Raw genomic sequence first — 25,405 nt, forward strand, 5'->3', positions numbered from 1 at the left:
GGCAGCTTGACTGTACTTTGACAAAGAGGAGCTGCTAATTTTATTTCTATATGGGGATGACAGAATGATGCACATATTATAACTATTATAAACTATGCACAGAACCTAAGAGGTCTTTCTTCGGTGTCCAGTGCAAATTAAAGCTTTAACTGGACTAACTTTCAATCCTGTGTAAATGTGACAATATAACAGAAATTTAACACTGTATTCTTTGTTCAGTGGCTGTAGGCCAGGGATGTAATTGAAGTAGATTTAAATCAAATTGTCAACTTAAATTAATTTGCTTAGCACTTTTGACAACACACATTGATTTTCAAAGCATATTCACAATAAATCTTAATGTGTATAATATCTTTATGTCTTCATGCCTCATAGTAGCTATCAAGTGGTTGAGATATGATATATAGTAAATCTATATACAGAAAATTCAGTTGATAATTACTCTTTTACCATCAGATTTCATGGATTTGATATTTAGAGAAAGATCAAATATACATCTATCTAATTTTAGTTTTACTTAACTTAGCATGTTCTAATTGCAGGAAGCTAATGCCAAAGCAAAACTATTTTCTTATAATGGCTTACTGGTATTTTTCAGTCTCTGTTTGAAATGGTGCATGTCCAGTTATAACAGAAAATTAGAAGAGCTTGTTGGGTATCATATGAAAAGGTCAAGTAAAATTTTCTCCAGCTGCAGGACACCCTGTTACCATGACAGTAAAATATCAGTGGACATCTCTGCACTAAAAGAAGAGTGTTCTGTCTCTCTTTTGATCATGTGATTATTCTGTGATTATTTATTTGCATATATATCATTGCACCAGAACTGGCCAAAAGCTCATGTAGAATGGAGGAGTGCATTATGGTTGGTTATATGATATAGTCTCTTTCACATTGTCAGTTATGGGAGGTTGAATGTATTAATTCAGCCTCAGAAATGCAAATGGCAGACATACACAAACAAATATGCATATGCACACACACAGCTCCTCAGCCCTGTTATTATGACATTCAGAGCACAATACTAACCCAGCGTAATCTCTGACTCACACAACACCCATTCAGCCATAAAGGGCAACATCTGTGTGTTTGCTTCTGTGAGTCTGTGAATCTTACCTCCCCGTAGTCAGTGGTGAGCACCAGGGTCCCATCTCCAAAGGAGTTCACTGTAGACGGGACCAGCTGATCTTTATGATTCACCCACACTCGAGAACCCTGCAAAACACACACAAATGCAGTCAGACACAAACCAGCACAATCCCAGATTATATGTCCCAGTTGCTTGTAAGAGCCACAGAACAATAAAACACAACAATAAAATGCAAAATCTTCATGTAGTCATTCACTGTTGAAATGTATGACTTTCAGGATGACGTGTAGGTGGCTTTTCGTTTCTAAACACTCACAGATGCCCACACACAAAGCTTAGACACGCCATTGAGCACTAAAGTCTGATTCATTTTAAAGGCCAAACCGATACCCTCAGAGCACATTATAAAGTATAATGTATAAAGGAAAAAGTATAAAGAGACACAAGCACAGAAAAAACTGGGTGATTTTTACAGGATCATATTATTACAAATAGATTTAAAAAAAAAAATATATATATATATATATATATATATATATATATATATATATATATATATATATATATATATATATATATATAAATCTTTCAGAATGTGACTTTAAAATAGTATAAAGTCTACAGTATATTGTTTTACCATTACCAAACTGTTGTTTTGTTATGTTTGTCATTAGGGTCTTTTGTACTTCAATATTTCATGTTTCATTCAATGTGTTACTTCACTTGCCACATCTTTGTAATTATTTAGTGAAAACTGTTTAATTGTTGAAAGCAATTCCAACACGAATTTATGGCAATTCGTACATATTTTACTAGGTGGCTGATTTGCATTAATTCATTCTATGAAGTTGCACGTTTTGTGAAAAAAACGTACGTACACTGATATATTTATTGAATTTACAATTTTTTTAAGGTAAGTCTTTGCAATCAATTTATTTTAGCTACATTTAAATAGATTTATTTGACTAACTTTCAACATGTTTTTATTTTTTTTAAATGTAGCTAAAATGAATTGTTTGCAACCACTTACTGTATCTTAAAAAATGTAGTATAATTTTTTTTTGCGGGGGGCAAATTCGTAGGAATTCATGCAAATGACCACCCCTAAACCTACTCCTTACAGAAATCAAACAAAATCGTATGATGAAGTTGTACAAATTCTTACTTATTAGCCACCTAATAAAATACGTAAGAATTAGTCGTGAGATTTTTTATGCTTAAACAGCAACATTACAGACTAACTAAAGTTGAAAAAGTGAAAAAACATAATAGAAAACCCTTTAAAACCTTACAAAAATTATATTTCAAAGATAATCTCACCATCAGATTGGATAAGACACATGTTTAATAGAATGACCCAACAACATTTCTGACATAATATTACAGAATAAAGTAAATTAATCACTTACAAAAGTATGAAAGGTTTTCAGACTAAGCAGATTTATCATAGGAGATTTGTGCTTTACTAAATTTCCCCACATTATAATTTTGTAAATGCAAGAACAGACAGTGAGCAATTATAGTATTTTGGATGTCCTCCTGCTCTTCTCCACAGTAACGTGCTGTTCTTTGTGTGAGCACCCGACTGAATTATGGCCAGCTGTATGACGTTAACTTAACTACTAATACCCATACACACTCACCACCTTCAAAAATAAATAAATATTCAAAGCATTAAATGGCCCATAAGAAACATTCATTTACATTAAAATTACTATATTGTGACAAAATTCCTTAATACTCACAGTAGCCTATATGAGGTAAACTGTCCCAATGGTAACCTGACAGAATTCACAAATATTATTCTACTGTCATTAAAGGGGGGGTGAAATGCTATTTCATGAATACTGAGTTTTTTACACTGTTAAAGAGTTGGATTCCCATGCTAAACATGGACAAAGTTTCAAAAATTAAGTTGTACGTTTGAAGGAGTATTTTTGTTCCAAAAATACTCCTTCCGGTTTGTCACAAGTTTTGGAAAGTTTTTTTCGAGTATGGCTCTGTTTGACGTTAGATGGAGCAGAATTTCCTTATATGGGTCCTGAGGCACTTCTGCCGGAAGACCGCGCGCTCCCGTATAGCACAGCACTGAGAGCACAACAGACTTTGATCAGAGCGAGAGCGTCGCGAAATGTCACAAAAGGAGTGTGTTTTTGGTTGCCAGGGCAAGACAACCCTGCACAGATTACCAAAAGAGGAACAGCATTAAGGGACCAGTGGATGGAGTTTATTTTTACAGAGCATCAACGGAGTTGTGCAAGTGTTTGTGTTTGTTCCCTGCATTTTGAAAATGCTTTTTTTACAAACAAGGCCCAGTTTGACGCCGGATTTGCACATTGTTTATTTCTTAAGGATAATGCAGTCCCAACGAAAAAGGGTCACGATCGTGTGTTGGAACCGCAATGCGGTGAGTAAAACTGCTTCAAATATCTCTGTGTTGTTAACTTAGCTATCGGCGTGTAAGCACATCAAGTAAACAACATGCGATGTTGTCATCAAACTGCACTTTCCACATGTACAGCAAAAAAAAAAAAAAAAAGACGACAAAGTGGAACTTAGTCATTTTCCAAAACCGCTAAGCAAATATATACAGTTTCAGTACATACCACATAGAGACGTTGTTGCTAGGGATGCACCGAAATGAAATTCTTGGCCGAAGCCGAAGCCGAATAATAATGAAATGCTTGGCCGAAGGCCGAAGGCCGAATACCGAACGCGGTGTTTCGCATTTTTTCCATTTATTTTGCCAATCTGTCACCTTTTTCAGGCCTTCTGAGTTTGCAGGTATGGACATGAGATGCAGCACTAAACAGTCTCTCACTGTTGGTGCTTGTGCATGGAGCAGACGAGTACCTGCAGAATAGTTGAACATTTTATTGCAGTTTTCTGACAGTTGCTCATTTCAAAACGAACAATGTCTTCAAGATAATGAAATGGTTGAAACCCAGTGTAGGCCTACTATTTTACTACACTGAAAATAGTTCAGAATTTTCACAAAATACATATAAAATATAGGTAGTAACACTTTATAATGTTTGTTAACGTTATTGCATTAACTAACAATGAGCAATGCATTTGTTATGGTATTTATTAATCTTCGTTAATGTAAGATAATAAAAAATATTTAGTTCATGTTAGTATATGTGCATTAACAATTTTAACAAATAGGCCTACCACTTTTGATACTTTTTAATTCAGAAATTACAAATGTGATACTTAATTTTAATACTGTATTAGTAAATGTTAACATTAAGATTAATAAATGCTTTTAATAAGGGTTTTTCATTGTTAGTTAAAGTTAAAAATAGAAACTACTTATAAAGTGTTACCATAATCCAAAATATAAATAAAATCTTAAATTAATTTCCCATACAAGGAGCCTACCTGCGTGCCATCTGCGCCAGGTCAGGAAAGCGGCCTTGATTATTGCCACAGCCCATATAGAATCACAGACAGCAATTATTTTATCAGTTTTAACAATGAAGCTATGCGTCAGATTTCATCTTCATATAATATCCAATTTTGAATCTTTATCCAACCAGGGTTTAAAATTAGGATTGAGGGGACAGCATTTCCCCATTGTTGCTTTAATGCTTTGTCTCCCATTCTCACCGACATTGTCATAAACATCATAAAATTATTTAAAATGATCATACGCCTTCTTGCTACATGCTGCTGTCGCCTTTTTTTTTTTTGTTTTTTGATGACGCGTCGCGCATGCGGCGGACGACTGTGCGCCACTGGTGGCTGGTGTTGCCAGATTGGGTGTTTTTTCGCTACATATTAAGACCCGTTTACGGTGTGTTTTAGACGGGCTTTCGCCAGGAAGGCTCTATAGAAATCTGGCACCCTATTGAACGAAGTTAACCTGAGAGAGGGTGCCGTTCACAGACACCAGAATGAACAAGTTGACAGTAACGTTCATCAGGCAGTAATACAGCACATTCAGTTCACGTTCGCCCAAAATATGAACGAGTTCATGAACTATCGTTCAATGAACGCGTTCAGGCACAACACTGCCCATCTAACTGTTGAGCAGTCGAGCTTGTCCTCTGTCTTGCAAATGGGTTATTCTCTTGGAGGATCTCATCGAACATGTCAGACAGCGAGACTGTGTGCGGCTCATCTGTAGTACGAGCCAGTTTACTCTCTGAACTGTTTTCATCTCCTGCGCTGTGCATCACCTGACAGTCTCCATCACCTAGCGGCTTTCCCAAATCCAGAACAATGTCTGCAAACGGCCGTTTTTGCATCTTTATCTGACACTTTTTAAAGTGTTTCCACACTGCTGACATGTTTGCTGCATAAAGCGCGCGCCTATCACTCTACGCGGGTTATTTGATTGCGTCATTAAAAACGTCATTGTTCGGCAAAATTTATTCGGCCTTTTTACTTATTCGGCCGAACACCGAAAGTGCTTTTTTGGCTATTTTCGGCCGAATAATTTCGGTTGCCAAACATTCGGTGCATCCCTAGTTGTTGCTGATGCTGCTCTTGTTAAATTTCAGCCTCTGGATCTGATTCTGGATCATAAACATACGCTGAATCTGACTGTTAGCCATGGTTTGTTTTGGTTGTTTTTTTCCTCACAGTAATGTCACAGCTTCCAAACGCTCTCAACGCAAAAGCCTACTGGCGCTCCTGATTCTTTAGCTCCGCCCACACGTCACGCCTCCAGCCGGTCGTGTTTTTCCGGGAAAAATCGGTACAGACTATCTTTCTCTTATGAATTTAATAAAACTAAAGACTTTTTGGAGTTATGAAGGATGCAGTACTACTCTATAGGTACTCAAGATTAACAGGATATTGAGTGAAAACGAGCATTTCACCCCCCCTTTTAAGAGGATTTTGAAATAAGAACGCAATTTTAAACCAACATAGAAATTCACTGCTAAACAACACAAGCATGTAATTGAAATTTTGACTCATTGGGCAAATATAAACTCACGCCTGCCCACAAACAAATAAAGAATAATGTGTAAATCCACCCAAAACCTCAAACTAGACAATGAGTTTAAGTTTCCCAGACATGGACATTAACCATACTGATTTTGAAGTGGATTGCCTCCTCTTCAACATGCATTCTGGACAATAAATAGGCAAACAGATAAAAACAGATCCTTTGTCATCAGATGGTTAACTATGATGAGCCGTCCCACCTCCAGTCAGAGGAACTAAAGTGGTGAAGACAAAAGACAGGCTGCTCTGCCCCTGGGTAAAGAAACCAAGCCAGGCAGGAAAAACACTTACAACAGACCGCTGAGCTACATACACTTGCACATTTCATTTCCATTAGAAGACATTAAAAAGATTTCCCTGCTCTTTTGGGGAAAAAATCAATCAGTGTACTATTCATACCACAAAACTCCCTCCACAGCCTATCAAGACTTTATTATTCAGCAATGAAATTATCACAGCCAGCACTAATATTAATTCACAGAGGCTAATATAAAAGTATTTACATATTGTATGTAACAGTATCAAAACTGTGAAATGAATGGTGACAAGCGGAACAGCAGCAAAAACAGATATGATGCCGTTCTACCTTGGAATGCGTCCTCCGAAGGCAGCAGTTTTCAGTTTTCAGATGCAGCCATAGTTTGCGGAGCACACAGAGTTGTCGGCAATGTGTAACATCCTGTCGCCGATACATCGTGCAATGTGAACACAGCGGCATCTGAACGCTACCCCAGATGGTCGTGCAGTGTGAGAACAACGATGATCCGACGACTTTGAAAATCGTTCAGTGTGAATTCAGCATAAAGAGCCTATAAAGCTTCTTGTTTGTTGACTACAGCCTGTTTATAAGCGCTTCTAATTACACGTTTATGAAGATGGTTGGTGCATGTTGCATCCTGAATGCACAAGGAACCAAAACTCAGAGCAGATGCAGGGATGAATTCTTATGCAACAGCATTTACTGCCGCTCGAAACTTGGATGATGAGCTACATGTGAATAAATGAACATAGTGCCACACTCACTGAAACTCAGATCGCATGTATTTAATTAATTAAATTGCAGACTTTGCCATTTGAAATTGCACTCAGCCATATAGTGATTTTGGTTTTATTTCAATTGATCGTGCAGCTTTTTGTCACTGTGTGTATTGTGTGCATGGGGAGAAGTTCAGAAATTAAAAAAATTACTTGATGTTTGACCTCTTTCTCTCAAGCGATCATCATGTTCTAATCAGAAACTTCAGGCTTTACACATTCTCAGATAGCATCTCAAACCGGATCAGGAGCTGCTACAGTAATTAGCACAGATGCAGAGGCTGTTGGTTTGTGCCCCGATCTGAGCGAAACGAATCATTAATGAGAGCTCAAGCCCTATGGAGAGCAGGAGTGTGTAATCATGCATGAACACAACAGAGATGAAAGAATTCTACATCTTCATCAACAGATAACTCTGCTGTTGCTCTTGCACAGCTGTCAGGAGAAAACCGCTACATCTGCTGTAAAAACATCCAACCACACACATACTGTATGTGGAGGAATAAGGAGAGCATGCTCTTAGTGGGGGAGGGTATGCAAGAGGGTCTATATAAAAGATACAGCCCATGAGGAACCAGCAGCATAATGACCTGGACACAGGGCTACATGATTAATAATAATAATAAAAAATATATATTTTCAATGAAATATTGTTTTTATTTAATTTTAATATTTTATATTTTATAATTTAGGTAAAAATTATAATTACTATTATTATTTTGTTATTTATTATTGTTATTATTATTACTTTATAGCCATTCTGAAACATGATCAAAAAATTTGTTTAGCCATTACTCCAAATTGTTCAGCCCTACACCAACAAGCACAGCAAATCCAGGATTGTTCAGTTGCATTAAATATTGCAGTCACACTATGTAAACCACAGCACATAGACTCACTGAACCCTTCAAATAACTTTAATGGAACATCTGCACAACCTTGAAAATCACTGGCTTTCGAAATCTCCCTGCACATACACTCGCCATTATTAACCTCTCATCTAATGACCAGTGTAATTCATCACCAGACAGCTTCTCAACCTCTCATCAACCAATTCCAGCAGACAATAACATTGGCAGTGAGAAGAAGGAGTGTGTGTGGAACAGTGCCTGAATGATTCTTTGAGGATTAATAAAGCATTAGGGAAGTGGCACACTTGGCAACGTGTTTAAAATGCAGAATAGAAGCATATTTGTGGGTATTACGAATCAAGCATGATACAGGTGGACAAGGAGACATGGAAAGAGGAATGGCAAAAGAAAGAAGGAGAGTATTGACTGTAAATGGAGTACAAACCTTCAACAGTCCTAAACATGCTGACATTTCAGTGTTCATCACTGGAGTCTCAGTTACTGCAACACAACCATCCTGAGATATTTTTGCTCCATTTCAGACACACTCAGTTATTATGTTAACTATGCTATACATCAGTATACCTTCCGCTTTCTCACCTCTCCAATTCCCTTTCCCTTCTTCTTTCCTCCCCTCTTATCTTCTTTACTCTTGTCTCCTAACCTCATGTATATTCACACATAACAGTGTGAAAATGCCATTGCACTGTGCTTCCTGTGCAGCTATCAAATATACATGACAGAAAGAGAGAGAGGACAGAGAGAAAGAGTGAGAGAAATGAATGATAGATTAAGCTGTTATGCTAAAAGCTGTGCCTGATAGATTCCCACCATATTGAAGAAAATAGAGAGGCTAGACTTTGCTACACATTTCTATACCTCTCCACTCCTCCTTTAATTTTTGACCAATGTATTGATGCTCCCTAAAGACACACACATTGGTTTTATGGGGCATTTTATTCTCAGCTTGATCAATAACAATAATCTTTTTAATTGGCATAAATGTTTTTGGGAAAATTAATGTTAAAACAAAGTGTAAGGTATGAACCAAACATAAATATAGTTTTAGAAAACTAATAAATTTGGCTATGGAGTTGGACATAATTTTATTCTTTTCAAACTAGTAAATCAGTTACAGATATTAAAGACATATATGTGATACATATATATATAATGCAGGATTATCCGCTATAGGTTGTGATGGGCTGGCATAGGTCCTGAACTGTTTTATAGTCCCAATCTTCACACTCTTTTCTCTTCATCCTCTACATTCCTCCCTCCTGCTCTGTCCTTCACATGGTCTCTCACCCCTCTGGCCCAATTTGATTTAAGAGCAGTAATAATGAAGGCTAAGAAATGAGACACCTGTCTGGAGACTCCCTCTCCTGTATGTCTTTTTTAACGACCCACTGACAGATTTATGCATCTGGAAAAGGAGCGAGATCTAAGTGGTCAAGCAGTTCACCATGGCAGGAGAAGTGTTAATTGTCCATCAACGGAAGATATATGTTTTCTGTGCTGGACAGAGTGGGGATGTGTGTTCATGCACTACAGGTACAGAAGAGAGCAGAAGTTATTGTATGTAGCATTCAGTGCGGCATTGTTCTCTCTTCCAATACCAAACAATCGATCTACTGTATGCATTGCAAACAAGGAAATGCATCACTAGGCCATTATTAGCTATCTCTGGATAATTGATTGCATAAGTGATTGCTTATTGGCCTCTAAGGTTTAAGTATTTTTAAGAAAACAGATCCCACTTCTTTTGGATGAATAATTATGTCGATGGACCTCATATTAAAAACATAATATTATAAGATTTAAGATATTTTGCTTGAAGTAATAGTTCCACCGAAATGTACGTTCTGTTTTCATTTATTCATCCTAAAGTTTTTATAAACCCACAAGACTTTATTTCTTTGGGGAAATAAAAGGAAAAACTGCCTTCCAAACTCCAGTTAAGGGACAATAAATGTATATCATTTTGTGTGAGAAAAATGGACATTTAGTTGCCCATGCACATACATTTAGCATAGCCTATATACCTAGTCTATACATTTTTGGACATATCATGTGAATATACATATATCATGTACATGTATATACACCCTAAAACCCATCAATACATGTTGATTTTATATGTAAATATAAAAAGCAATAATAAAAGATAGACATGTATTTAAAAATTGTATTACAAAAAACACAAACATACAGATTGTTTGTTCTTTCTTGTTTTAATAAAGTTGCATATGCATATAAATAAAATACATTGTTGACATATATAGCGACAATATATAAAGTGGAATTTATTATGCACAGTATGTACAAATTTTTACTATGGTGATTTTATATATGTTAAAACTTCTTCATACATGTAATAAAGTATCCTCATCTACTCAAAGAATTGTCTTCAAGCAAACAATTTTTTTTTTTTTTTGGTAAAAAATGTGGCAAGGACATTGTGAGATTCAAGTGTAACAGTGTCTCATAATAAGTGTGACCCAAAAAATTGCTGGGTTAACATGCTACACTCGTAAAGACATCCATTTTGGCTCTAATCACAGCAGGGTGAAATCACAGGGGAAACGAGCGATGCTAAATCAGGAAAGCCAAAAGTGCCGTTTTAATGACAAAGGGAGTTAATTACATCGCAGGCCTAGCTGTTTGTGTTCTGATAATTATATGGCTATACAGCCAGCAAGAAAGAGAAAACACAAGCTGGTAATCTACCAAAGGGCTGCACGCAGCATTGTGCAGTTTGTCCAGTTTCACAGACATAACACAAGAGTGATTTGCCACTAGATTTCCCTTGGAAGATTCAGACAGATGACCCCTGGCCTTTGTAAGTGTTATAAGGGCACTATAATAACCTGCTGCGTTTGCCTGTAGCGAATCGATGCGTTTTTGTAAGAAAAATATCCATTTTCAAAACGTTATAGTCACTTTAATGGAGCTTGCACTCACAGTTGTAAATGAAGCAGTTCCAGGGGAATGATGTATGAGCTCAGCTTTGCGTATGCGCTGCTCAGAAGTGACGAATGCAGAAACGCAGCGGAGAGATCAAAACACAACAACGGTCACTAATTAGAAGTACAAAATAAGGATTCTTAAAGAAGAATGTTGGAGGATTTAGATATAAGTCAAGAGGAAACTGGTTTTCCTTTGCTAAAGAAAGTAAACTTTGCTTCCTTTTGCTACTGTTAACAAACGTTGGTTTTCACGAGACTCACCTGCACATGCGCAACGTTGACCTCATACGTCATTCCCGATATTGCTTCCGTTTTACAACAGTGAGTAAGCTAGATTAAAGTGATAATTACGTTTTGAATATTGTTATTTTTCTTAAAAAATTGCATTGATTCGCTACAGAAGGCCTTTGTTCACCCCCCGAGCCATGTGAGACACTTTATTTAATGGATGAGCTTTTCATTAAACTTCTCATGGACCTATGCAGTGCAAAACCAGCTGAGTGGCATCAAACTGCTTGAAAGATCAAATACAATTTTTAAAATAACTCTGACTGGATTCGTAAGAAGGAAGAAAGTCATATACACCTAGGATAACTTCAAGGTGAGTCATTTATGGGGTAATTTAAATTTTTGGGTGAATTAACCCTTAAAGGGGGGGTGAAATGCTATTTCATGCATACTGAGTTTTTTACACTGTTAAAGAGCTGGATTCCCATGCTAAACATGGACAAAGTTTCAAAAATTAAGTTGTACGTTTGAAGGAGTATTTTTGTTCCAAAAAAACCTCTTCCGGTTTGTCACAAGTTTCGGAAAGTTTTTTTCGAGTATGGCTCTGTGTGACGTTAGATGGAGCGGAATTTCCTTATATGGGTCCTAAGTGGGTCCTTCCGGCAGAAGAGCACGCGCTCCCGTATAGCAGAGCAGAGAGAAGCTGAGCACAGCCTGATCAGAGCGAGAGCGTCGCGAAAAGTCACAAAAGAAGTGTGTTTTTGGTTGCCAGGGCAAGACAACCCTGCACAGATTGCCAAAGAAAAAACAGCATTAAGGGACCAGTGGATGGAGTTTATTTTTACAGAGTATCAACGGAGTTGTGCAAGTGTTTTTGTTTGCTCCCTGCATTTCGGATTGCACGTCGTTTATTTCTTAAGGATAATGCAGTCCCAACTAAAAAGGGTCACGATTGTGTGTTGGAACCACATGCGGTGAGTAAAACTGCTTCAAATATCTCTGTGTTGTTAACTTAGCTATCAGCGTGTAAGCACATCAAGTAAACAACATGCGATGTTGTCATCAAACTGCACTTTCCACATGTACAGCTTAAAAAAAAAAAAAAAAAAAGACGACATAAAGTGGAACTTAGTCATTTTCCAAAACCGCTAAGCTAATATATACAGTTTCAGTACATACCACATAGAGACGCCTTTGCTGATGCTGCTCTTGTTAAATTTCAGCCTCTGGATCTGTGCCACAGCTTCCACATGCTCTCAACTCAAAAGCCTACTCGCGCTCGTGATTCTTTAGCTCCGCCCACACATCACGCCTCTAGGCGCTCGTGTTTTTCCGGGGAAAATCGGTACAGACTATCTTTCTCTTATAAATATAATAAAAATAAAGACTTTTTGGAGTTATGAAGGATGCAGTACTACTCTATAGGTACTCAAGATTAACAGGATATTGAGTGAAAACGAGCATTTCACCCCCCCTTTAAATACCTTTTACAGGTTTTCTCAATTTATGGGGTTTATTGCAAATGCACACAAACCTTTTTGCCTGAAGACTTAATACACACAACTAGATGTAAACCACAGAAGATCAATTCCAAAGTAGCAGACTATATACAAGACATTAAATGGTGCCCCTAACATGAGTTTCTTCAATGAACATTACACTGATAATGTCATAAAATTTGTATCTTTCATGTCATAAAAGTTTTATATTTTTATAAATGTTTTCCTGTTTTCGCATATCTCCAGTCTGGTCTTGGTATGAACAGACGAGTCTCAGGTGAGGACTGCACATCACACACACACAGTGTGCTGTTCAAATACTACAAAAGAGACTCACACTTCAGATGCTGAATAAATGCAAAAATCATGAACCTATCGGACTTCAACAACAAAAAACTATTTGAAACCAATACATTTTTCCTTGGCAATATCCATTAACAATCGGTTAAAATAAGGGTAAAAAGCTTCTAAAATATTCATGAGCTGTACCAATATAATTTAGCTGATCTTGTACCCTCACTAGTCCACTAAAATAAACTTTAAGCCCATTCCTATCTCTCTGCATAGCTGGCATCTGCCTTTTTAGTGATTTATATTAATATCATCCTAAATAAATATTTTGTGTGTGTGTGTGAGTTTCTTTACATGCAGTTTCCAAGTAAATATGCAAACAATACTTTATGATGTTGTGTGAGAGCCACTGACTATTGCTTGGAACATGGACAGTATGCTTAAAGGGACAGTTCACCCAAAAATTACAATGATGTCATTATTTACTCACCTCTTGAAAGTTTAAACATGTATGACTTTTGGCAAATTCAAGTCAAGTCACCTTTATTTATATAGTGTTTTATACAACACAGATTGTTTGAAAGCAGCTTTACAGGGATAAACAGGAAAATGAGCAGCTTAATCTAAGTCTTGTAAAGAGATAGGATTTCCTTATATAATAAATTGGTTTATTAAGTCTTTTATTTACATTGAAATGATGATCAACACACATACATACACCTATAGTAGACACAGAAACATGTGTGTTATATATGTGCTACATGTGTTTACATGAATAAATGATGATTAAATTATCCATTTAATTTCAGTGATATGTGGCCAGACAGTTCAATCCTATATTTTCTTAAAAGAAATGGAGAGTATCTCTTATTATCCACGGCTGAAGTAACCCTGCATCTTCACTAGCCCCCAGTGCTAAAATATGCCTTGATCAGAGGGTGAGATTTAATGTTGGGATTGAGGCACTCTGGTTTCTCGCCGCATGGGGTTTACTTCATATTCAGATTGTCTCAAAGATGATGACTTGAATAAAAGAAAAAGCTATCAGTCCAGACAAGAAAGACTTCACGAGCGACCATTCTAATTATACACCAGGGACCGGAACAATGACTAGACCATATAATGATGCCATGAATGTACAGTGAGAGAGGAAAAGACGGCATGGAGACACAGGAAGGGGCACACGTGCATCAGTGCTAGAAAGGGATTTGCACTTTTCCCTGGAGCGGTCTGTCAGATCTGCTCTTCACAGGCAGGCGGAAGCGGCTGATCTGGATCAGGAGAGACAACTTTGCTCAGTGCTTCTCTCTGCTGGTCTCTCTAACTGAAAACACAAGTGCGTACACATGCAGCTAAATCTCAGACTTTCTCTATGTCTCTGTCTCCATCCTGATTTTGAAAGCCTTCATAGTCACTGTATGTCTTGCTCATAATACTATAATACGGTTATGTGGGTGAACTGGAACCAAAGGAGGAATAATAATATACAGCCAGCCAATCATTATCACAAAATAAATCCTCACAGTGTAGATCAGGAAACATTAACTTGCTTATTACATAGATATACAGAAAAAAAGTACTTTGGATCAACTTTTTAATTCGTTACACCCAAATTCACTTATTTCATCCCCCAACCCCAAATAATTTTTTGATTTAATATTAATCAAAATAGTTATTTTACCAAAGATAAAAACAGACATTCATACAAACTAAAAAGATAGTATACAAATATATACACACACACACACACACACACATAAAAACCATACCATACCAGTTAATTAAAAATGTTACTTAATGTAGGTCAATATAATATTTTTTTTCTTTTAACAACTTAATTTTATCAAGCAAGTTAAATGATCTATAATATTAAAGTAAAATGTTGACTTAAGATAAAACTAAAAATATTGAGTAAATGTTTAATTTAGTTTATGAATAAAACAGGATTATTCATCAAACACCAAAACATTTATAAAATTCACAATAATTTCTGCAGTCTATATAGCTAACCAGTGTTCTCCACATTAAAATACTAATTTATTTCAATTTTGTATATAGCGAGTGTCGCTTTTGGCCAAAAAAAAATAAAAAAGACAGAATAGCTCTAAGAGCTTCCTTTAGTACTATGAAACAAACCGAAAAAGGGTAAAAGAGGACAAAAACTTAAAGCAAGAATGATGAAGAAAAGGGGGAATGGAAACTGATGGTATCCAATAGTTTCCAAAGGCCTACACCATGTGATAAAAAAGATCATTTAAAGAAGAAAGTCAATGTTAAAGCCTAGTACTTCAAACAACCTGAGAAATTAGTGCATTGCAGAAATCGATGAATCAAAAGAGAGGAGAGACAGCAGTGAGACAGCAATGTCGAAGAGAGACTGAAAAGAGAGAGATTCACACTGGAACGAATCAAGGCACTCGCTTCGAATGAAGCTGCTGAGGAAATATAGGTCACACATCTCCAGTGGCTGATTTTCTCAGAACCATGCAGCGACAGAATCACAGAAAGTGTGAGAGGACACACAGTTCATGTGTCCATGAAGAGGAAAGGATGCTAACATGATTTCTGCTCTGACCTGGGATGCATGTATTAAAGCATGATACAGATTTCTCAACTGACACATCAAATGAACATTAGTTTCTGCTGTGTGAAACAGCTGCACACCTGCTGAAGCTCCTGCCACCTGTCAGCAAATCACATAACATTTCTCACACCTTTGTTCATCAAAAACTTCACAGGAACATCACAAGGATACTAATTATTATTAATCCACTGCTAGTCTATAAAAAAAAACTAGAATAGGTGTTGGTGGATGTCAAAGATAATCTAAATTCAAAAATAAGCATGCAATTAAAATGCATTACTGGCCAATACAGATAAAAATACAATTCTGCTAATATAATGGTACCAATAAATCATGATTTCCTGTATTAGATTTCCTATACTAGAATTCTACAGTAAGGCCAATAGCCATAAAAATGTAAACTGTGTATGCCAACATCCTTTCCATTTAGAAGTTCAGAAATAGTCGATGTTTATGTTAGATTTCTTCTTTTATTAGTTCCTTTCTTCAGTCTCTCAACACTCTTTTCTCTGACTTCCTGTCCTTTTTCTACTTTCCCCTCCAGCCTATCTTTATAAATAGGTCTCTGTGTTTGGTGAGAGACATTTTGTGTTGGCACTCTTCTGTTGCCATTGCTTTATATTGTAGACATGCCATAGTGGCAAAATTACATCTGCAAGCATTTTTGCAAGTAGTATTATTACTTAAGTTACATCAAGTGTACACAGACACAAAATGACTATAAAGAAATTATACTAAAGCCAGAATCTGACCTGAAAAATTGACAAATATTTAATACTAAACTCATTTTGAATAACTCTTTTGTTGTTTTCTCTTTAAACATATAGATAACAGTTTCCACAGCTCTGGCTCAGAGATGGTGTGTGTGTGTGTGTGTGTGTGTGTGTGTGTGTGTGTGCGTGCGTGTGTGCGTGTGTGTGTGTGTAATAAAATTAGATATATTAAAAATACAACAAAATAAAAATTGAATGAAAATGTAAATTTTAAAACTTCAGCTTTTTTTTTTTTTTGCTTCAGTTAATATAAACCCATTCAAATCATTACATTTTATATCAAATAAACCGACACACACACACACACTGTACACTTAATCAGACACTGTTTTCAGTATTGAGTGTTGTGTGCATATCCTTTCTAACATTTATCATTTTAAGATTTACTACTCTCACATAGTGTTTAAAGTTCATCACAGTCAAAAATGAGTGCCATCAAGGTCAAGCTTGGGTTTGTAAAACTGGGTGATTGTGACCACATGATGCCAGATTGGGAAAAAACTGCTTGTTCATTAAGATGTTATATCCCAGACCATTTAAAAAAAAAATGTGGTTTTGAAAAAAACAGTGTTCCAAATAGATATGCTTCATTAGTACTTACAATTTTCTGTATGTGTTCAAATAGATAGAGTTTAAAGCTGCAGTAGGTAACTTTTGTAAAAATATATTTTTTACATATTTGTTCAACCTGTCATTATGTCCTGACAGTAGAATATGAGACAGATAATCTGTGGAAAAAAATCAAGCTCCTCTGGCTCCTCCCACTGGTCCTATTGCCATTTGCAGAAACTCCATCGCTCCCGGTAAGAAAACAACCAATCAGAGCTGCGGTCCGTAACTTTGTTTGTGTTCAAGATGTAGAAAAATGTATATAATAAGCGAGTACACCATGAATCCATTTTCCAAACCGTGTTTTTAGCCTGTCCTGAATCACTAGGGTGCACCTATAATAAGTGTTTATATTCAGACTATTTTAGATTGCTTCGGGGGTACCGCAGCAGAGTAACCCAGTACCTTTGTGATTCTTCATATACATAAACAGAGAGAAGTAGTTCCGGCTACGATGTTCTTCCGCAAGACGCAAGCAGTTCTGTTTATTAACCGTTAGAGTGTCAAAAGTTACCAACTGCAGCTTTAAGGATAGGTTTTTTGAAACTGAGATTTTAAAAAGTGGTGCATAAAAATAGAACCCCCTGTAAAGATGTAGGCCTTCATCTGAACAGAGCTTTTATATGGTCAGAACTAATGCTTATATATAATCTCTGGCCTACATTAGAAAACTGCCTAGAAAGTATGTAGTATACAACATAATTAGCCTAAGATTTTTTTATATTTTTAAAACACTTACACATCTCATAACACATCTTATTAAACATTTTGGTTTTTCAATAAAACATCATTCTTTTTTTCAGAAATCTATCTAGTTAATTTCTAACCACATGCTTGAGATTCTAAAATGTAATACCCAGCACTAGGACCATGGGGTGATCCAGTAACAAGCCTCTATTCCAATGTTGCTGTGGGGACTGGAGGTGTGGACTGTTGAGTCACCAAAATGATAACATGAACTGTCACCACAGAGCAGACAGCAGAGAAATGGGTGCTAAAAGAGAGAATGAAAGAGGGAGAATAATATGGGAACGAGAGCTACTTGTTCATGTATGTTGTGCTTTAAAGGGTGACTGAGCTTTCAGGATCTCAAGAAACACCCCTGGGCTCCTGAGACGCTGCTGGGCAATGACACATTAGGATGCTGGGCAGAGATAAGAATATTAGTGGGAGGGTCAAGTCTTGATTTTTTAAAGGGACTAATGTGCTCTACTGCATCTTGCACGTATTACCCCATTTAAAAGGGTGAGCATTACACAACTCTTTTGGGGAAAAGTTTGACCTCAGAATCTCACTATTAACACCAAGGCAAGCAATGCACTAAAAACTGCATTGGAACCACCTGCCCACCACCTAAAACTCCCATCTTAGCAGCCAGTTTTAATGGACAAGAAGCAGCTATCTATTCATACTGATTCTAGTTGATGTATCACAAGCATCCTAGTTATCTGACCCACTTGGAAAGATCAGCAATAAGAACCCACATACAGAGACAGATTTCACTGTAAATGCCCTATAAATTAAATTAATGGCCCTTCCAGATGAAGGATCCAAAGATCGGGTTCTCCTGGTCTGTTCCTATGGGCAATCACATAACCTACTTTCACAATTTCTTGCTCTTTTATCTAATAAATACAACATCCATAGTGTCTGCATCATCAATTAATGTAATTTACCCACTAAGCCTTCTGTTGGTGCTGTCCACTCTGACACAAATTAAATACTGACTGCTTAAAACCATTTGAGAGACATAGCATGTGCTGGAGAGGATAAATGGCTTAATGAGGATGCCGTTATTCAGTATTAGATAAAATGCAGGTGTTTTCTGTGCATAGAGTGTGTGCTTTTAACACACAGAGAGGAGCAATGACCTAATCATCCAATCAAGTAGGACTTGGGCATCTAATTGTAGTATAAAATGAAAGAGATAAGAGAGAGAAGCAGACATAAAAAACCTTCTGTGAGGCCTGTCCTGCAGAATACAGATCAGGTAAACAAAACCACCAATGCATTCAGGGTGAAAGGTTCATTGTGAGCTCTTGCACATATGTTCCTATAAGACTGAAGGTGAATGCTCTGAAAATGGAAATCATTTCAGTTACGCCCGGACAGCCTTGACAACACAGGCATGCTCGGCTTTTTGGAATCAGAGACATTTAATCTCATTCATAACAAATAGTGTAGATGCATGAAACCATTTGTACAACCTTGCATAGCACCCTTGCAGAACCATCATATCAGAGACCCTGCCTCTGCTTCAATGCGCGAGCCCCTTCCCCCTCACGCGCGCCACAGCCTAGGCGAGTGCGAGACACCGATGCACGCGACATCACCATAAACTACTGTCAACGTGTCAAATAACGCACTGGCTCTTTTTAATAAAGCACTTGAAAATGATAAACAGTAAACCGAATATATATAAACGTAATGACACCGTTATATGAAGACACAGCATTACATGCAACATCCAGTGGAACAGCCAATGAGAATTATCCACCGGTTTTTACATCATACGACTATTGGGGAACTATTTCACACATGTAACGCACAATCTATTGTTTTTGCGTTGAACATAAAGCACAACAGATGAAATGACACGTTCCCTCGTTAGAAAATGAGCCCACCTCTGCGAAGAAGCTCTCCATCTTCCCTCAAAGGCTGCGGGAGGACCCAGCTAATCAATCACAAAATTGAAGAGGATTCGAGAAAGCTTTCACAAGATGTATGTCTGTTCTGCAACTGCTTTCCATTCACGAATGTTTACGAAGAGCAGGGCGCTGCAGTCCTGCGTGAGGTGGCAGTTCAAACAGCTGATGGCGCGACAAGCGGCCGTTGGCAAATAGCTCAACAGCCGGTGGGAAAAGAAAACGCTCAGGTGTTTGGTTTCTGTAAGTGTCTTTTTTATTTAATCGAAACGCCGGTGTCCAGACACATGCCTTGCTGACTCCGGTGTCTGCACCAGAGCGAATGAGCCAGCGTCCGTTCGTTCGCGCATCTCCGGTTGGGCGGCGCACCACGCGCAAAGACAGCCCCCCCAAGTTCATCCTTTTTACCATGCATACCGGCAGTAAGATGACAGAAATGTGCATTCGCGAAAATAATCATGAAATACATTTCAGCTGCATTCTAAATCTGAAATAAAGCAAATAGTATCTGATAATCAGTGCGTTGGGATGCGTCAAGCGTGATACACAATATGACACCTTTTAAATATATGTATGCATATTTGGCAAGATTCCTTTATCTGAATGAAATGATCTGAAATCCCATGTGCTGGAAGTGGTACTGATGCTCCTCTGATGGGTTTTCATGGTAGCACTACTGATAAATATTTCTGCATGCGCCATGCACATCTGAAGTGAGAGTCATGCAGTGGGTGGAGTAGAGCAGATTCACTCATCAATACACATTTATAGAAGGTGTCGCAGTGTCTGCAGGCTTATTACTCCGAAAAACAAGTTCATATTTGCAACATCTTCAAACTGCATAAAGTGGCAGTTTGGTTACTCTCTGCATGAAAGTTAAATAAAGCAGATGGTGGATGCATTAAATCATTAAACTCTTATCTCTCACAGTTTGAGAAACAAAAATTGCAATCCAGATTCTTCAAACAACACAAACCTGACATTAGTGAGCCAAAAAGAACTGTCAAATTGTTTAGTGTCATTGACAAATAAGGATGTTCAAGATTACTTTTTTTTTTTCAACTGTTTTAAAATGCACATGCAAATTAAAAAGAATTCAGCAAAGGGACACAAAGCGCAGGTTTTCCTGTTGAGTTACGAGTCATTTGACTGACACTTTTCATTCAGCACTTAATAGCACACTAACTGCAGGAACAGCTTCCCTGGAGCAATGTGGCACATGTCATTCTCAGATACAACACAAAATGTATTGAGCAGTGTTATGATGAGCACTGGGATATACATCTTCCTTTAAATGAACTTATGACATCTGTGCTAGACTTTAAAAGGTTAGACATTTTTAATATAACTCCCACTGGAGTTGCCTGAAAAATGAAAGTCATGCACCTAGGATGCCTCGGGGGTGAGTAAAACGAAGCCTCATTTTCATTTTTTGGTGAACCCTTTAACTGTTCATGTACTGTTTCGGCAAGGGGTTTTCAACAGCTTGATTTTATTGAATTATGGGGTTCTACATATATACACAAACAACCTTTTTTTCTTTTAGTCCAAATGAACATCTTCGAATATTTATTTTTTCCTAACCCTATTTGAATATGTGCCTTTAGACGACTAAAATTCAGTGCCTCCAGCTAAATGTAACTTGTAACTGTTCGACTGGCTAAAAAAAAAAAATGTTCAAGATTCAGAACGTCAGATGAGAAAAGTCTCAGATGATATTCATGACACGGATGTATGCCTCATCAGCAGTACAAAAAAGTATTGAGTATGATTTATACATTATGTGTGCTTGAGTCAGATGTGCACTGAAGATCGATGTCTGTATCATCTGACAAACAGAAGCTGTGAGGACAACAATGTGAAATCCCTGTGGTCACATACATCATTATCAACGAAAGCCATGCTCATTTTACACCCTAAAGCCCCCCCCCCCCCCCCCCCCCCCACACACACATAGAAACAAACACTATTTGGGTTATTTTTCTTTTTTTGTCAAAAAGACTATTAGTGGCACAAAATAATATTTATGAGCATCCATTTATGCTTGCCAAAACTATCCACTCATGTGATGGAAAGAAGCTTGCCTGTGTTCCAGATGGTCAGACTAGAGCCCAGATGCAGCTTACTCTACCCAAGTCCTAGCCTCCCCTTCCCAGGCCTCTCTATTGTATCCTCAAGTCTGTCAATGGAGGCCCTGGAGGTTTTAGGGGCCTTAAGCGGTGTAGCTTGCAGCACACCACCCGTGTTGCAGTCGCCTCTGTCTCCTCCAGCCTTTTATCCCTTGCCTCCCGTTGTGGGACACGGGCTGGGGGCACACCACTGTCACAGAGCCTCACGTTCAGAGGAAGCTTGTCTCTTTTGTTCCATCCTGCTGAATGGAGCTGCTTTATTTTTAAGTGTTGGAGGCAGTTCCACGTGGTTCCCCCTCCACTATCATCAATCTCCCACTGTGACAACTCAATTTAAAATGAAAAGGCTTCACTTCTTAATCATTCACCTGATGCTTTGCTTTCAACAAGCATGTGTTGCATGATGCTCGTAAAGTCCACTAAAACAGTAAAACAATGAAGCCGAAAACTGGGGAGAAAGATCCAGCTGACAGTGCTCCAGGCTCAGTTCACATGAGCAAGAGACAGACAAAAGTAGAAAACTGAGAGCCATATCCCAAAAGTGTACTTCGGACTCAAATGTCATTTTAATGTGACATCAATCTGACTCTCAGGGTGATGTCACTGTAAGTGGATAGACAGATGAGAAAAATGTGATACACTAGCACAGGACCAGCACAGATGTTCTGTCGAACTGGTTTTGTGCAATAGGACCAGATTACATTTACAGGGATTATAGGGTTGTGCATAATTTAGAAATTTAACTAACAATTTAAATTCCTTTTAAATTCCACATACTTTCAAATTGAATGTAGAAAATTGAAAGCACAATATAGACTAAATAATTAGAATTTAAATTGTTAACAGTTATTTTTAATTGAGAACGCTTTTTTAAAATGTAAAATAATTTAACATTTAAAGAGAACATAGAATAGAAAATTCTAATTTAAATGTCTAGAATTAAACAGCATGAAACATAATTTCAGTTTACATTTACATTCGAATCATTAGATGATTTTTATAATAAATTCTTTAAATTCCACCGCTAAATTTTTTTTATTAAGCAAGAACATTTACATTTTTTATTTAATAGAAAATGTGTTGGATAAATCCCTATTTTATGGTTGAATTTATTTGAATTAAAATTATTTGAATTAAAGTACATTCCTCTTTTCTGATTCAAATATTAGGTGTGGACAATTAAATTCAACTTTAATTCAAACAAAAAGGTGTCATTATGAATTTTGCCTAAACATAGTGAAAAAAAAAAATTGAGGCTTGACATGTTTGTGAAGCAAACTGAGAGACAAAGACAATCATCATAGCATCTTGGGCACCACTGACAAGTTATGTAACCATAACAACCACGTTGCTATGCCAAAAAAATAAGCTCTTTTTTGTAATGGGGCTGTGATGTTGACTTCAGGTGGCAGTTTTCAGGAATGAAAAGCTGTTGATGAAGGGAGGATCTATTTTCTGTTCCAGCGTTCGACTTTCTAAGGTCCGATCTGAGTCACCGCAGAGATGGATTATAGAATTTGTTTCAGTTTTGCTGCCCCATTGAGTTCAGACCAGTGGGTTAATACTAACACCATTCCAACGAGTTTTGGCATCCGAATGACCCAACTCAGCAATTGGTACAAGCATTGAGTTGAGAATCAGTTAAACAGCCACAATCTTTTCTGCTATCTTTAAATCCATTCAGACTTGATCCTTGAAAATGCCCTCTCCTCTCAGCAGTCCAATGTTTTAGTGCTGAATCAGAAAGTAGTAAAGAAAAACTTGTCGATACTGTTGTTATCATTTGGTGAGAAACAAACAGATTAGTGTCAGTCAAAGGCACTAGCCAATAGCCATCACCATAAATCCCTCTGATTCAGTGAATAAACAGAAGCCTTCGTGTAATGGGATTTTCTGTTATTTGTCTATGGCAGAATAGGAACAGATTAAAATCTTACTGCACCCCTTGCAATAGGCCTAGTATCGCTCTCTTAGTACTCTTCTGTAATTTAAATTTTTGGTTTAATTCACTAAGATCAGTTATCTGCAGATGTGTTTATCTCACTGTAACAGTGGTCAAAAAGACACATTCAGGTATAGGTTTACACAGAGCACTTTCATGTACATGAGAGTAGGCCGCTATCATATAAGCATCAAAAAAGATGTTAAAAAAGAGCCGTCAAGTCTGACAATTCCCAATTCTCATAGTGGAATAGATATCTAGGAACGCAAAAGCACATTATTTGTGTTAAGTGTTTGAGAAATATTTAAAAAATAAAAAATAAATAAAGACATGTCCACACAATAAAAAGAAAAAGATTAATAGGCAAAAAGAAGCATCTCTGATGTCTAGATATTGTTTTGGATCTTCAGTAATTCAGATTTCATCACTTGAACATTTTTTTTTTAAAAAGGGTTAGGGGTTTGTTCAGATCCATAACCCAAAGTATAAGCAGTAATAATAGTGACAACTGCTTTGCCAAGCACCACTGACAAGCAAAGTTCTGATATTTTGATGGAAATGTACACATTTAAGAGAAACAAGCCTGTGCACTTCTTCACCATTGATCTCGGATAAATCAATAGCCATTATTGAGCTAGACAGCCATGAGACTGTTAATGCTATAGTAAAGTGCTGGGTGTTGTGTCTGGATGCATAATGGTTCTGCAATAGACAGAGAGGGTGTGTTTTATGATGTCAGAAATCATTTTTATTGATCGTCATGGTAAGTTTGTAAAAAAAATTACCAATGCAATTTTTTTTTTATTTTTTTTTATTTTTTACCTCCAAACTTACCTTCTTGTAAATAAATAAGGTGCAATGGTTATGCATTGCCATGCCTTTCATTTACTTTCATATACTGTATAACACTCTACACTAAAACATCAATACAAAGAATTTCTTGCACATGCATAAAAGATAAATAATTCTATCCTCAATTCTAGCTTGCGCTAAAGTGTAAGTGTAAAGTTGTGTGAGCTAAAATTAAAACTGGTCCACAGGAAGAACATCCTTGGGAAAATGAATATGTTTATTGTGTTTACAGAGAGCTATGAGGAAGGAATCAAGTTAAGAATCCTTGGATCATCACAGGACTTAAGATGATTGTGAACAGAAAGTGAGTGGATTTATGATTTAATTAACTTATGAAGCACTATGTCCAAGACAGAGAGTGTGTGATACAGGTGTGGAAAAAACAACAAACCTCTAATCTGTGTATTTATTGGACTGTCATTAAAAATGTTGCCTCTTTGCAGAGTCAAACTGTAATAGACCACCCTGAAAGACAAAAACACACACACTTCAGTACCGCTATCCTCACTTAATTCCCAAGCCAAATCCAAGATTATCCAATCTTTCAAATTCATTACAAAATGAGGAATCTGCCCGCCAGCATACGCTGTCTTCTGTTATCCCTCAATACTGAAATGAATGTTTGTCTTATAAATTCATGTATGCACCTTGATCCTCTTCAATCCTTAATATGAAAATGCCTGAAGCATAACACAGTAAAGCCCTGTGACATATAAAGCATATCTCTCCCTCACAAACATCCACACTCTGTTCTCCACAGACAACAGGAAATGGTACGTGGTTTTCACAACCTGCACCAGAGAGATGGGCCAGAGTCTACATCAGATTTACTAGTACTCTAGCTATTTTCATGTTACTAACATCTATTTTTAATTAGCTATTAATGTGTGTTTTTCCCTTCAGTTTCTCTATATTCATAGGTAGAGTATACTTTTAAGACTAACAATAG

The 25,405-nt window shown here is 37.1% G+C and overlaps 1 protein-coding gene and 1 long non-coding RNA gene across 2 annotated transcripts in view; both read right to left on the minus strand.

The window, feature by feature from the left end:
• myo10l1 (myosin X, like 1) overlaps positions 1 to 19,898 on the minus strand; it is a 48,827-nt gene extending 28,929 nt beyond the window's left edge. Inside the window, exons 1-2 of the mRNA XM_026258593.1 lie at positions 19,513 to 19,898; positions 1,117 to 1,215 (exon numbers count right to left, since the gene is read on the minus strand). Coding sequence (XP_026114378.1) covers positions 1,117 to 1,215; positions 19,513 to 19,533 — 120 coding nt within the window. The 5' untranslated portion in view covers positions 19,534 to 19,898. The remainder of the gene's footprint in view (positions 1 to 1,116; positions 1,216 to 19,512) is intronic.
• Positions 3,716 to 4,590, minus strand: LOC113092834 (uncharacterized). The gene is made up of 2 exons (XR_003287626.1): positions 4,475 to 4,590; positions 3,716 to 3,943 (listed from the first exon to the last, which is right to left on the minus strand). It is a non-coding gene; the product is annotated as an uncharacterized LOC113092834 (long non-coding RNA).
• Positions 19,899 to 25,405: the final 5,507 nt, after the last annotated feature.

This window comes from Carassius auratus, chromosome 6 (assembly GCF_003368295.1).
Source record: "Carassius auratus strain Wakin chromosome 6, ASM336829v1, whole genome shotgun sequence".
NCBI lineage: Eukaryota > Metazoa > Chordata > Actinopteri > Cypriniformes > Cyprinidae > Carassius > Carassius auratus.